This window comes from Bidens hawaiensis, unplaced genomic scaffold (assembly GCF_021521415.1).
Source record: "Bidens hawaiensis isolate Kalapana, Puna unplaced genomic scaffold, B.hawaiensis_p1.1 tig00028742_1, whole genome shotgun sequence".
Classification (NCBI taxonomy): Eukaryota; Viridiplantae; Streptophyta; class Magnoliopsida; order Asterales; family Asteraceae; genus Bidens; species Bidens hawaiensis.
In genome coordinates, this window is record NW_027494704.1 from 248,101 (window position 1) to 263,384 (window position 15,284).

The following is a 15,284-nucleotide window of genomic DNA, read 5'->3' on the forward strand; positions in this document are numbered from 1 at the left end:
TCATTGTTTTGATAAATTTCTCTTATCTTATATCAGGTCATCAATCATGTCAAGAAGGGCAAAGAGCTCACTGACTGCTTCGTGAACTTAACTACTGCTGCAAAAGCAGTTGGCTGAGTGGAAGGTTTTAATGAAGGGTTGGCGTTTGCCCAATCCGAGCAATCTATTGAGAGCCACCCACTTCATGGCCATGATGCGAAGCAAGAGTTAGATATGCGGATCAAGGAATACGATGACCTTGTCTTTCCGCTGCAACACATGCTTCAGGAGTTCGCTTTTGTTGAGGATGCTGTGAAGCTGCGAGTTTATATAGATGATGAATATGAGGACGACGAGTCTGAGGATGATTCTGCAAATGCTCCGGAAGGCACCTCGGCCCCTAACTCGTAGGATAGATTTTTAATCCTTGTAATTTCTTACCATGCTTTGTAATCATCATGTTGAATATTAATGGAAAGAATTATATGTTTGGTAGACACTGTTCCTGTTTATGAGATATTATCCTTGCAATGATATTTTTGAAATTCGAACTTAAGCATATTGGATGATATTACTGACGTGGCGGAGAGAGAAATTTTAAGCGACGGTTGATAAGACGTGAGAAACGCCTTTTTTGACAACTTGTCACCCTTTTTCGAATCTCTCGCCTGACGTGTCAATAATCCCCCGGTCCGCATTTTCTCTTTCCTCTGTCAGTCAGACGGTCACATTAATTGTGATGGGTATAAATAAACCCTTTGTGTGTTCAATTCATTCTTATCACTTTCAACCTTTTCTCTCTTAAGCCACAGAATTGAAGACTTCTATCTTATCTGAGGGATTCTTATAGACCTTTATCACATGGCTACTGAGAAAAAGAGTACTCCTTCGATTCACGAGGTTATAGTGCATTTGAAGGAGAAAGAGTATGATGACGTCGTCAACATTTACGGACTAGCCCCGGAATGGGAACCGGAATGTCCGGCGGACGGATCCATTGCGACTGAACCTCCAACGGGAAAGATGGCCGTGTATACTGAGTTTTTTACAACGAGTAACTTCCGGCTACCTATAACGAAGTTTGTGAGAGATATCTTAACTTCTTATGGCCTTCATTTATCTTAGATACACCCATTAGGGTTACTGCGAGTTCGTCATTTTGAGTTCTGCTGTCAGGCTCATACCACTGACCCGACGATTGCACGATTCGCGGTGTTCTATAAGATGACGCACCGTGATGGGTGGTTTGGATGGTCTGCTACCAAGAGTGGGCGTGATGAAGGCCTTATTGGTACTGAGTGCTACCGGACTCTGTACGAGTGGAAGCCCAAGTTCTTTTGGATTCGGGAGGATGTCATTCCATTCACTATGAGCCGCCGTAAGGCTACAGTCACCCTTCCTTCCGTTACTGCTACTACGGCGACTGATCTCCCGTGGTATACTTCACTGATCAAGACGCCAACGCCGATGCGGGCAATCTCCAAGGCGGCGTTGGTGCACGCAAAGATGAGCCGTTTATGGCCGCTTCCGACCCTGGAGCCTTTCTATGAAAATTCTGGTGGAGGTAAGTCTTTATTTGTAAATTTCGGGTTTTTGTTCTTTTTTCTTATCTTTATACTAAATTTGCAGGTGAGGGTTCTATTCTTTCCACTTTACTAGACAAGGTAGGAGGCATGATGGCACGCCGTCCTATTACTGCGCATGACGTTCCATTTCTTGAACGCACTGAGCATAACTTCTTATTTTCCACCCTCCGCGTGGAGCCTGTTGTTTTTGAGGCGATGTTCGCGAAAGGTGAGAAGAGGATTGTCGAAGGTGAGGAAGTTCTAAAACCTCAACCTCTTACTGCTATGACTTCTGGCGGGGTGATTGTACTTCTATATTCTAGTGAGGAGTCATCATCCCGTGAAGAAGGACCATGTATTGATGCTACCGATTCTACTCATGTCTTGCCTTTGGCAACAGGTCTGACCCGCAAAACTGGTAAGGCTTCTACTGAGAAGGCCACCGGAGATGGTGGTGATGCTGAAGTCATTGATGATGCTGCTCCGGAAGATGAGGGTCCGGTTGTTAACGAGGGACCATCTAAGGTTGCCAACAAACGCAAAGCGCAACATGTCAAGGCTACTCTTCCCAAGAAGAAGAAGAAAAAGATGAATCAGCCTATGGACTTAGGGGCTCGTCTGCAGGAACTTGATGCCCAGGATGTTTCCATGGGTAAACTTATCGACCCTTGATATTAATGGTTTTGTCTGATATGTTCCTGATTGATTTTAACTGTCGTTTTCAGTGGCCCTGAAAGACTTGTCTGAAGATGTTTCAGGTTTGAAGAATTTTGCTGCTCCCAAGCTTCCAACTCCAGCTTCCTCACCAAAAAACACAGTTCAAAATCCGATCAATCTGACGGATACTTCTCCTTTGAAGGATATGGGGAAGGAAATCCACGAATCTGACACCCTCCGCATGTCTCCGAACTACAACGTTCATCATTTCCGAGATCAGGGGGTGTTAGCATGTTTCCTCTTGGGAATCAGGCTTCTCAGTCTACTCATGAGGAGAACGCCGCTCCACATCATCCGCGCTGGACATTGCGCGAGGATTCGACATTCGGCGATGTGGATCTCTGCTACGAGTATCTCCAGGAAAGCCTTCCTCCTGCGGAAAAAGGAACGGCAAAGGCGTCGTATTCGCCAGAAATTGTTGAATTCCAATTCCTATCATATGGCGAATACCATCTCCACCAATCAGGAGATAACCCGGGACTGGTTGGCGATGAATAGAGAGCTGGATGATTTGGATCTTAAGTTACTTTATGCCAAAAAAGAAGCTCTTCAAGCTTTGACCGAGGCTCGAGACAGCCAACAAGCTCTAGAGGCTGAAAAAGAGGCCAAAGCTGCTCTTCAAAAGCAGTTGGACGATCAAGCTGAACTGATCAAGACCCTTCAAGCTGAGTCTGTGACCAAGGACAAGCGTTTTTCTGACATCTATGCCAAAAACCGAGACCAGGCTCTGGAATGTGCTGGTCACAAGATGAACCTTGTCCGAGCTGAAGCGGACAAGAAGTGGCTGTTAGCAACAGCAATCCCCAAGGTATTTAATTTTTTGTTCCGAGCGGTCGAGCTTATTCATTACTTATACATGTCAATTTGTCTTACAGGTTATTACCGATGTCCGAAACAATGATGACCTTGGGAATTGTGTCGCCATTCTTCTGAAGGCGTTCAAATAGGCTGGCCGGCAGATGGGTTTCTCGGAAGGCTACCAGTTTGCTTCGGAGGGCAAACTTCCGGAAGAATACGTCCTGAGCGGCCAGGATACTGCTGCCATTCTTATCGAGAAGACCAAGGCCTTTGATACGCTGAAATTCTCGCTTTCAGAGCATATAACTGAGCTCGCTGATAAGGATGATGTGGTGGAACGATTGAAAGAGCTGCTTGGTCTGGATGAGGAAGAAGCAGATGATACTGCGGAAGACGAAAACGTCGCCCCATATATGTATATATGCTCCTTTTGTAAATTTTCTTCCTGTTGTAATCTCTTTTGACTATTAATAAGAAGTCTTGTTTTCTTCCGGTGCACTTTGTCTTATGTACCATAATATAAGTGTCTGTCCGGAACTTCGTTTTTGTCAATAAAAGATTACAAATCAACAAAATAACAAGAAACTAGCGTAAGATTCTTCATAAACTGGGCATAAGCCTTCTTACAATAAAGGAAATTACATAAGTTGCTACTCTATGTGAGCACGCAGGCCAAAATAAAAGAACGACTAAGATTGCTAAATATAGCATTTCTTCAATTGTGCTGCGTTCCAAGTTCGAGGGATCTCCGTCCCATCCAACTTCTCCAACTTGTAGGCACCTTTGGATAGTACTTGTTTGATTTTATAAGGTCCCTCCCAAGTAGGGGCTAACTTGCCCGGGGGTTCCTGACTGGAAGCCTCGTTGTTGCGGAAGACAAAGTCTCCCGCATCGAATTCTCATGTCTGGACCCGCGAGTTATAATACTTCTGAAGCTGTCGCTTATAATTGTGCTCGCGGATCGACGCTAATTCTCTTCTTTCTTCGAGTAAATCGAGATTCATCCTGAGTTCGTGATAATTATCATCAATTAACAGAACCCTCACGGATGGAATCCCAATTTCTGCCGGATCATGGCTTTGGTGCCGTAGGTCAAACAAAACGGTGTTTCCGAGTTACTAGAGTTCTTTTAGGTGCGGAAGGTCCGAAGTACGTGGGGCAATTCGTCAACCCAACCCGTCCGTTTAGTACCCAACCTCGCCTTGATCCCTTTCCTTGATAGTTCGGTTGATCCTTTCGACCTGACCATTTGCTTGCGGATGAGCTACATATGTGAAAACTTGAATGACTTGAAGTTCTTTCAACCATTCTTGTAGTCCGCTGTCAGCAAATTGGGTCCCATTATCACCTACCAATTCTTACGGGAGGCCAAACCGGCAAATGATGAATTCCCAAAGGAATTTTTTCACACTTGAAGCCGTTATTGACGTAACCGGTTTGGCTTCCACCCATTTGGTGAAGTAATCAATGGCCACGTTCAAGAATTTGACTCGTCCTGGGGCTTCTAGGAAAGGTCCCATAATGTCAATAGCCCATTTTTGGAACGGCCAGGCAGATGTTACCGGAATCAGCTCATTTTTTGGACGCAAGGTGTTGGGGGTATGTCGCTGGAAAGAATCACACTTCCTGATTTCTTGTACAGCATCCAAATGCACACCGGGCCAATAGTACACTGCGTTCATGATCTTTGCAACTGTCATTCTCGGTCCCGCATGTAACCCGCAAAATGCCTTCGTGATTTTCTCGAATTAGGTAATTTGCGTCTTCCGCGTCTACACAACGCAAACAGCGGTCCAAGGAATGATCTCCGGTACAAAATGCCATCAGTCATCTGGTAATTCAAAGCTTTGTGCTTGATCTTCTGAGCCTCAGCTTTTCCTGCTGGAAGTGCTCCGGAAGATATGTAAGCTTTAATGGGCGTCATCCAAGATTCAACGCCTGTTTGGATTACCAAGACTTGGTTTTGTGGAACGAATGGATGATCTAGAACTTCTACATGAATGTCTTTGGCAAAGTGCTCAAAGTTCGTTGAAGCTAGCTTGCTAAGAGCATCCGCCGATTTGTTCTCACTCCTCTTAATGTGAACCACAATAAAAGAAGAGAACTGGCGGATTAAGGCCCTTGCTTGTGACAGATAAGATGCCATGACGTCATTTTTGAGTTCGTATGTTCCATTGATCTGTCCCGCAATTAGCATTGAATCCACCCGGGCTTCCAAATGTTTCACCCCAAGATTTTTCGCTATCCGCAAGCCTGCCAGGAAGGCTTCATATTCCGCCTCGTTGTTAGTACTTTTAAAGTCTAACTTGATGGCGTACGTAAATTCATGCCCTTCTGGGTTAACTAACCTTAAGCCTGCACCTGATCCTTCGCTGCTTGAAGCTCTGTCTGTAAACAAACACCAAACTTGCCCTTGTTCCGGAGGTGCTTGGGGTTGTTGTTCGATTAAGCATTCTTGTTCTTTGTGTTGCAGGACTTCTGTGATGAAGTCCGCCAGCACTTGCCCCTTGATTGCCGGTCTTGGTTTATACTCTATCGAGTGTTCACCTAGTTCGATGGCCCATTTTGCCAGCCGTCCGGATAATTCAGGCTTACTCAACACGTTCTTGAGTTTATATCCGGTTAAGACATTAATGGGGTGACCCTGGAAATATCTGCAGAGCCGACGTGCTGCGTATACTAATGCCAAGACCAGCTTTTCCAACATCGAATATCTTGTTTCCGTGTCCGACAATGTTCTACTAAGGTAATAGATCGGAGTTTGGATGTTTTTCCTATCCGTTAGTAAGACAGCCCCCCACGGCAATGTCAGACGCCGATAAATATAGTGTTAATGATTCACCCGCGTGTGGGGCTGTTAGCGTGGGTAATTCCATTAAACACTTCCACGGCAATGTCAGACGCCGATTGATGGACATAGCATTTAAAGGTCAAATTGGTCGAAACTTAGAGGTGTATATGGACGATCTTGTAATCAAAAGTGTTGAGGAAGATCAGATGCTGAGAGATATTGAAGAGACTTTCGAAACATTGAAAGTTATTAACAAGAAGTTAAACCCAGCCAAGTGCTCATTCGGAATGGAAGAGGGAAAGTTTCTAGGTGTGATTGTCACGGATTCGGGCTTCAAAGCTAACCCAGATAAAGTTCAAGCTATAGCCCGCATGCCTTCCCCGTCTTCCCTCAAAGAAGTTCAGACACTCAATGGCCGATTGGTTGCTTTGAATCGATTTTTGGCAAATCATGCAGCCAAGTCTCATCCATTTATCTCAACACTAATAAATTGCCTTAAGAAAGTACATTTCAATTGGACTGCGGAAGCAGAACAAGCTTTTTTGGAAGTTAAAAAATATTTGATGGAGTTGCCCATGTTAACAGCACCCTGTGCGGGGGAACCTTTAACGTTATACCTATCAGCGTCAGACATTGCCATTGGGGATGTCCTCCTGACAGATCGAAAGAATATTCAAACACCGATCTACTACGTCAGCAGAACATTATCAGACCCGGAAACAAGATACTCTATGCTTGAAAAACTTGTTTTGGCACTGGTCTATGCTGCCCGACGCCTCCGAAGGTACTTTCAAGGGCACCCCATCAATGTTTTAACCGGATACAAGCTCAATAATGTTCTCAGTAAGCCCGAATTATCTGGCCGACTGGCCAAATGGGCCATCGAACTAGGTGAACATGCAATAGAATACAAACCTAGGCCAGCAATCAAAGGGCAGGTATTGGCGGACTTCGTGACAGAAGTTCCGTATCACAAAGAAAAAGAATGTTTAATCGAGCAACAACCATGAGCACCTCCAGAATTGGGACAAATTTGGTCCTTATTCACGGATGAAGCTTCAAGAAATGAGGGATGTGGCGCAGGCCTCAGGCTGGTCAATCCCGAAGGCCATGAGTTTACATATGCCATAAAGCTGGACTTCAAAAGTACCAACAATGAGGCAGAATATGAAGCTTTCTTGGCAGGCTTGCGGATAGCCAAAAAGCTCGGGATTAAACATTTAGAAGCCCGAGTGGATTCCATGTTGATTGCGGGACAGATCAATGGTACATACGAAGCAAAAAACGATATCATGGCTTCATATGTGTCACAGGCAAAGGATTTGATACTTCAGTTCTCTTCTTGCAAAGTCATTCATATAAAGAGAAGTGAAAACAAATCAGCGGATGCTCTCAGTAAATTGACTTCAACGAACTTCGAACATTTCGCCAAGGACATCCGCATTGAAGTATTAAATCGCCCGTTTGTTCCGCAACATCAGGTTTTAGTGATCCAAACAGGAGTAGAATCCTGGATGACACCCATTATGGCATACTTGTCATCTGGAGCACTTCCGGAAGGAAAAGCAGTGGCCCGGAAGATAAAGCACAAAGCCTTGAACTATCAGATTCTTGATGGTGTTTTGTACCGACGTTCCTTCCTCGGACCACTACTTCGATGTGTGGATGCCGAGGACGCGAATTACTTAATCAGAGAGGTTCATGAAGGCATTTGTCGTCTTCACGCGGGTCCGCGGATGGTTGTAGGAAAGGTAATGAATGCTGGGTATTACTGGCCGAGAATGCATATGGATGCTATACATGAAATCAGAAAGTGTGATTCATGTCAACGCCATGCTCCTAACACGCTTCGACCATAAAACGAGTTAGTCCCAGTCACTTCAGCTTGGCCGTTCCAGAAATGGGCAGTTGACATAATGGGACCTTTCCCTGAAGCCCCTGGACGTATCAAGTTCCTGATAGTAGCCATCGACTACTTTACAAAATGGGTGGAGGCCAAACCAGTTGCTTCTATAACAATATCAGGTGTTAAAAAATTCTTGTGGGAATTCATCATATGCTGTTTTGGCCTCCCCCTAGAGCTCGTTAGTGACAACGGGACACAATTCGCGAACAGTGGGTTGCAAGAATGGTTAAAAGAATTGAACATCTCTCAAATCTTCACCTCTGTAGCCCACCCGCAAGCGAATGGTCAAGTCAAAAGAACCAATCGGACTATCAAAGAAGGAATTAAGGCCAAACTAGGAACTAAAAGGAAGGGTTGGGTCGATGAACTGCCCCACGTGTTGTGGGCTTTCCGCACTCAAAAGAATTCTAGTAATTCCGAAACCCCCTTTAGTTTGACTTATGGCACGGAGGCCATGATTCCGGCCAAAATCGGAATCCCATCCGCCAGAGTCCTCATGATCGAGGACAACGATCATGAACTTCGGATGAACCTTAACCTCCTTGAGGAGAGAAGGGAAATGGCATCGATCCTCGAGCATAATTACAAACGACAGTTGCAAAAGTACTACAACTCGCGGATCAAAAGATGTGAATTTGACGCGGGAGACTTTGTCTTCCACAATAACGAAGCCTCAGGGCAAGAGCCTCCGGGCAAGTTGGCCCCAACTTGGGAAGGACCTTATAAAATTCAGAAAGTTTTATCTAAGGGTGCCTACAAGTTTGAGAAGTTAGACGGGACGGAGATCCCTAGAACTTGGAATGGGGTCCAACTGAAAAAAATGTTTCATTTAGTTGGTTTTTCTTTTGGTCTGCGCGCCTAACTAGACGTTAAAAACCTTTGTAATTTCGTTTCTTGTAAGTTGGCTTATGCCTTAGTTATGAAAATTTTCGTTTCAAGTCATTTGAGACTGGTATTGTTATGTAATCCTTTATTGGCACGCAAAGAAGATCCTACAAAAACACTTATATTATGACAAAATAAACAAAGTGTAGCGGATACAAAATTAAAACTTCTTTATATACACAAATGGGATTACAAAGGATCAAGTTACAAAAAAAAAGAAAGAAAATTCTATCTATGGCACGACATCTTCCTCTTCTCCTTCTTCTTCCTCATCAAGCTCGAGAAGAGTCTTTAGCTGCTGGATACTGCCTTCCTTATCAGCAAGTTCGGATATCTGATCAGTCAAAGAAAATTTAAATGAGTCGAAGTCCTTTGATTTCTGCTTAAGGATGGCATCAGTATCTTGACCAAATAAGACATACTCTTCAGGAAGCTGGGAAGTTGAGCCGAACTGGTAACCTTCTTGGAAACCTAGTTGACGACCAGCTTGTTTAGAAGCCTTCAAGAGGATGGCAACACAATTCCCAAGCTCATCACTTGCTCGAACATCAACAATGACCTGTTAAAACAACCATACATGAGTATCTCTAAAACACTTAGATTATTTATAGCATGTGAAAAGTACATACCTTGGGAATAGCTTCCGCAAATAGCCATTTTTGGTCCGCCTTGGCCCGGACAAGCTCCATTTTATGCTGAGCACATTCCAAGGTTTGGTCCCGGATCTTGGTGTAAAGATCAGATAAGCGCTTGTCCTTGGCCGCTGATTCAGCCTGCAGGGTTTTCAGTAATTTGGCCTGTTCATCCAATTGCTTTTGAAGAGTGACCCTGGCTTCCTCAGTTACTGACCACGCAGCCTTTTCCGCTTCCAGAGCCTGGCCGGCTTCCCTAGCTTCATTTATAGCTTTAAGGGCTTCTCCTTTAGCACCAGAAGCAGAAGCCGCCAGTTCATCCCATTCCTCATTCATCGCCAACCAATCTCTGGTTATCTCATGAGTAGTGGACATAGTATTCGCCAAATAATAAGAATGGGAGTTTAGTAATTCTTGGCGAATACTAAGGCGACGTCTTTCCTTTTCACCGTGATGAAGACACTCCTCCAAAAATTCAAAACACGTGTCCACGTTGCGGAATGTCGAATCCCGACGTAAGGACCAGTTAGGTTGATGAGGGGTGGGGTCCTCTTCCTCAGGAGTAGAAGAGGTTCGGGAAGCATAAGGGAAGGTACTCTTACCCCCTTGATCCCTAAAATGGTAAACATTGTGAAGAGGCGACATCTTGGCATGATCAGTCGTATCGATCCCCTCATTCTTCAATGGGGAGTCGTCCGCCACAATAACCAGATCAGAAGCAGTGTTTGAAGGTGGTGGTGGCGGACGAACAGATGACTCTTTCAAGCCGGAAATATCCTCCGATAGGTTATCCAGATTCACTGAGAAACATTAATGATGAGTCAGGAACACTCCAATCAAAAGCAGATAAAACATTACAGAGAAACTTGGCTTACCTAACGAAGGATCCTCCGCATCAAGCTGTTCCAAACGAGCTTCCAAGGCGGAAGGAGTTGTTTTCTTGGATTTCTTCTTCTTCAAGGCAATCTTCACAGGATTCACCTTGCGCTTACCCGCCGCCTTGGAAACTCCCGCGTCAACAGCCGGACTTTCACCCCTGACAGTAGCATCATTGGGTCCCGGACCCTCAACTTCCGCACTAGCATTAACATCATCATGGCTCGTTGCCTGATCGGTCGCGACTCGTTGATGGGTGAGACCTACAATCGAGTCCATAGCTTTATTAGCATCAGTTGAATTACCTTCTTCACAAAGTGACGACTCCTCGCTAGACGAAAAGAGTACAATCACTCCGCTAGAAGTAAGAGCAGTCATAGGTTTGGGTTTCAAAATGCCCTCACCTTTCTGAATGCATTATTTAACATACGCCTCACCTTTAGCATACATCGCCCCGGACACTTTAGGTTCCGGGCGGAAAGCGGTGGGGAACATGAAATTAGAACGGGTGCGCTCAAGAAAGGAAGCATCCCTTTTGTCGATTGGGCGACACACCATCATTCCTCCCTTGAGATCCAACAAGGTGCTAAAGGCAGAACCTTCACCTACACAAAGCGAGGAAACAAATCAGAAAATTCTTAATGACAAAACAGAGATAACAACAAACTTACTCTTGTTGGTCTCCTCGTAATACGGTTCCAGATTTGGAAACGGCCACAGACGGCTCATCTTGGCACACACCATCGCCCCTTCATGGATTGGGCGCATGGGAGTCGGTGTGGAAATCAGCGTTTGGTACCATGGCTGATTTTCATGGGCGGAAGCCACAACTACTGGCATAGCCTCTTTTGCCTTCCACCTATGCATTGCGAAAGAAATAACGTTCTCTCGGATCCAGAAAAACTTAGGTTTCCGGCCATGGAGGCTACGGATCCATTCCGTACATATAACCCTCTTCTCCACAGTCGCGAAGCTTACCACCCATCGCGAAGGTCATCTTTTAAAAAACGCCAAACATGCCAACAGATGGTTCAAGGCTGCGGGTCTGGCAACAGAATTCGAAGTGTCGAATCCTTAACATCCCGAAGGGATGGATCTGGGAAAGATGAACCCTATAAGTCGTTAACACCGATTGAACAAATTTAGTAATCGGAATCCGGAAGTTTCCCGTGGTAAAGTGGTCTATGTAGACAGCCATTTTCTTTGGAGGCGGGTTAGTAGCGATAGAACCACTAGAAGGAAGTTCCGGTTCCCACTCCGTCGTCAATCCATAAACATTGACAACATCGTTATTGTCTTCTTCCTTAAGACAAACGACAACCTCGTTGATAGTAGGGGTACTCTTCTTTTCTTTAGCCATCGGAATAAAAGCAAGATGAAAAAATCACAGAAAAAGGGAAGAAATCTAAGAGAAGGTTGAAAAATCTTGAACGTTTGAAAGAAATCTGAAAGTGATAAAGAATAAGTGGAAGTCACAAGGGTTATATTTATATACCCATCGCAATTAATGCAATCCATAAAGTGACAGAGGAGAGAGAAACCGCGGAACGCCAGATAGCTGACACGTCAGGCGGGAAATTCAAGATAATAAGAACAGGCTGTCAAAGGCGTTATGAACGTCTTATCAGTTGTCCTCAATAAGTTTCTCTCTCCGCCACGTCATCATAGTTATCCAAACTTTCAAACATTTCAAAAAGTCGAAGATTTCAGAAAAATCTTCTCAAGAGATATAAAATATCAAAAACATTTCCTAAAAATATTTTCATCAACAGAGTAGAATATCCACAAAAGACAAAAGAAATATTCCTCATTAATGATCCAAAAAAAATTACAGGAAGAAAAAGGAAAAATTTACAAGTTACAGAAATGGTAAGTCTATCCTAAGGATTAGAGGCGGACGGGTCTTCCGGAGCCTTCATAGACGTGTCTTCCGAAGAATCATCCTCAGAGTCTTCCCCAAGATAGGCATTTAAAAGTTGCAGGCCATCATCTGCGGATGCAAACTCCAGAAGCATCTGCTGAAGCGGAAACACTTGGCCATCATGTTCTTTTACCCGAATAAATCGGGCTTGCTTGACATCAACTCCATGAAGATGATGATTTTTGAATGTGCGGTTGCTCTGAGCATACCTCATCCCTTCATGAAAACCCGTAACACGCCCTAGTGACGAGGAAGCAGCCATCACATTAGCAAAACTGTTAGTCAATTCCTTGCTTCCTTTGATATGGCGGACGACCTAGTAAGGCAAAAACGTAAGTTCCCAATATCAAAAGGCATGAGTAAAGCAACAAAGGATAAAAGTATTACTTACAGCATCAACTCCCCGAGTAAGGAACCATTGACGTTCCTGCTCCGCGCGTTCTGCCCGCGCTCGGAACTCTTTAGCTTCCGCGGTGGTTTCCTCATGAGCTTGAAGAAGAGAGTCATAGGCAGTTTGAATTTCAACAGCACTTTGATCCTTAAGTTCAGCTTGCTCCTTCTGCAGCTTTAGCTCCGCTTCGAGATCGTGAATTCGCGCACCTTGAAGGGCTACTTGATTTTCTAATGAAGTATTAGCCTCTTGAACACGAGTCAACTCGTCTCTTTCCCTCTGAGCCTTAGTTCGAGCAGCTTCAAGAACGGAATTCTGCTTTTCACAAGCTTCCTTCCATCGACGGCCAGCCTCAGTATTGCGATCCTGCTCGTTTTTCAAGGCGATTTCCGAATCAGATTGTTTCCATTTGGCGGTTTGGGCAGCAACGCGATGCTTCTCATCCTCCTTCCTGGCAATCTTAGCCGCCCGACGAGCTTCCCCCACCTTCTCGCCTAGAGTACGCCACTCACTTAAGACCTCCTGGCTACCGGCTAAGGCATTAGCCAGATGATAAGCAACATTTGTATGAAGGTCGTGGCGGGAAATATCACGCTGATATGCCATCTCAGCAGGGGGCGCGCAATGTTCGACAAATTCCATACAAGTTCTCGGCTGGGAAAACAGAGAACCATTGGTAATGCCCCACGGAGGGACAAACAACTCGTGTTTGTCACCCAAGCCCGTATCCCCGTAATAACGGGAACCCGGGGGTTTAAGGTGAGCCGGGGTGGAAGAAGACTATTGAGGAGGAGGTTGACGTGGAAGCTCGTCAGTCTGAATATGCTCCTCCTCAGCAGTACGATTGTCTTGCTGGTCGTCAGTACCACCTCCAGCCTGAAAAAGATAGTCAAAATGAGTATCAGATTCAGACTGGACATTAGCTCCTTCCGTTGAAGTATCAATCGGAGGAGTCAGCATTCCCTCATCTACAGTAACCTGGGGGAAAGTTGACCGATCCTCCATGTCAGCAACATCAGGCGGAGTAGATGGTTTATCTTCTGCCTCTCCCCTTGTCAAAGGGGATGATGGTTTTTCAGTATGAGGAGTGGGTGTTGATAACTTCTCAGACACATCCTCGCTAAAGATCAACGGATCTGCACAAAAAGTTATGCTTAGCCAAACATCCATAAAAAAGGATACAATGTTTAATGGTTAATATGTACCTTCAACAGTATCAAGGCGGTCAGCAAGATTATATTGTGGCTTCTTAGGGCGATAAATTTTCCATTTCTTCTTTGATGGTCCCGCCTCAGAATCCACAGTCTTTTCGCCCCCAGAATTGGCCTGAGAAGCAAAGAAGAATCGCTTTTTCTCCAATTCTGTCAATAAAGATGAGGCAGAAGAAAATTCAGGCATATCTTCCTCAGAGTCTCCCTCCTCTTCGGAAGCAGAGAAATCAAAAGTATCATCATCATCGTCTGATGATATAATGGCGATCATCCCGTCGGGAGTAATGGCAGTAATAGGTGGAGGGTTTAGAACATACGCACCTGTTTCGAAGGTGGCATTCGAAGTTATAGGTTCAACTCGGACCTTCTTCGGAAGCAAAACATGGGACTTGGTTTTGTCAAGTATAGTTTGGTCCCCCGCCTCGCGGATACTCTTGCGGACACAACCCCTGTTTTCAAAAAGGGCATTGAACATAGAGCTGCGACCTGAAAAATATAGAAATCGGATAAAAAAGAATTCAAGAAAGAAAAAAGATAGAAACACAAGACAACGTACGCTCATCCAGATCTACAAAAATGGGTTCCATAAATTCCGTCGGCCACAACCGACTCATGCCTGCCCACACTAAAGCCTCTTACGGCAACGCACGCATGGGTGAGGGCTCCATGGTAAGAACGCGATACCACTCTTGACCCTCATGAGCAACTGTGATAACCTCCGGAAGGGCGGAATTCACAGGGCGGCGAACCATCGATAGAGGCACAACATCCTCAGATACCCAAAAGAATTTGTTGTGCCAAACAGTGGATAACTTTTCAACCTCATACCCAAGGCTCCGGTCGGAAAATCCCTGACACATATACCAACCGTTCCGGTTGGCAAGACGGTAAAAAACCGGAAATCGATCAACATGAGGCACCATGTCTCGTGCTATACATATAAATTCATAATGACGGATTCGCATCATAGCACGTGGATTAAGTTGGGATAAATGAATCCCATAGGCGGTTAAAAACCTCTCAAAAAATTTCGTTATGGGTAAACGAAAATTCTCATGAACGAAATAGTCAGAGTACACAACGATTTTCCCAGGCGGTGGAAAACTGGCTATGGAACCAGGGGCTGGGAATTCCGGTCCCCACTCCGGTGGAACGCCATACGTCTCTAGCAACTTCTCATATTCAGAGTGGTCCCATGAAACTTCTATCTCGTCAACCTCAGTTTGAATATTCGATATTATAGAAAGATTTAAAGAAAGAATATAAGAAAGTTCATTTCATAGACGTCCTAGATTACATTAACTTATAAAACACACAAAATAAAAACACATAAAAATAAAAACAAATATATAAAAATTGAGTTAAGCCCGGTTTGTAACAACTCGGATCTTTCGATAATAAACAAAAACCAAATTACCCGACCCGTTTTCATTTTCGGGAAATTTAAATCAATATAAAAATATTATTTATCTTTCTCTTAATTATTGTATTGTTTATTATTATTATTATTATTATTATCATTATTATTGTTATTATTATATTTATTATATAAACTTTTAACTCTGAAAAATATACATTATAACCCAAAAACTAAACTTTAACCCTACTTTGT

At 44.3% G+C, this 15,284-nt stretch overlaps 2 protein-coding genes across 2 annotated transcripts; both read right to left on the bottom strand.

The window, feature by feature from the left end:
• Positions 1-4,417: 4,417 nt before the first annotated feature.
• LOC143577595 (uncharacterized) lies at positions 4,418-4,759 on the bottom strand. Its single transcript, XM_077061384.1, has one exon. The coding sequence runs from the start codon at positions 4,757-4,759 to the stop codon at positions 4,418-4,420; it is 342 nt and encodes a 113-aa protein (XP_076917499.1).
• On the bottom strand, positions 4,756-5,766 carry LOC143577596 (uncharacterized). The gene has a single exon (XM_077061385.1). It carries the CDS (start codon positions 5,764-5,766, stop codon positions 4,756-4,758), a length of 1,011 nt encoding a protein of 336 aa, XP_076917500.1.
• Positions 5,767-15,284: the final 9,518 nt, after the last annotated feature.

Bases quoted from the DNA above. Each gene is read 5' to 3' on its own strand.
- LOC143577595 (XM_077061384.1), bottom strand. From the start codon at position 4,759: ATGACAGTTGCAAAGATCATGAACGCAGTGTACTATTGGCCCGGTGTG.
- LOC143577596 (XM_077061385.1), bottom strand. From the start codon at position 5,766: ATGTTGGAAAAGCTGGTCTTGGCATTAGTATACGCAGCACGTCGGCTC.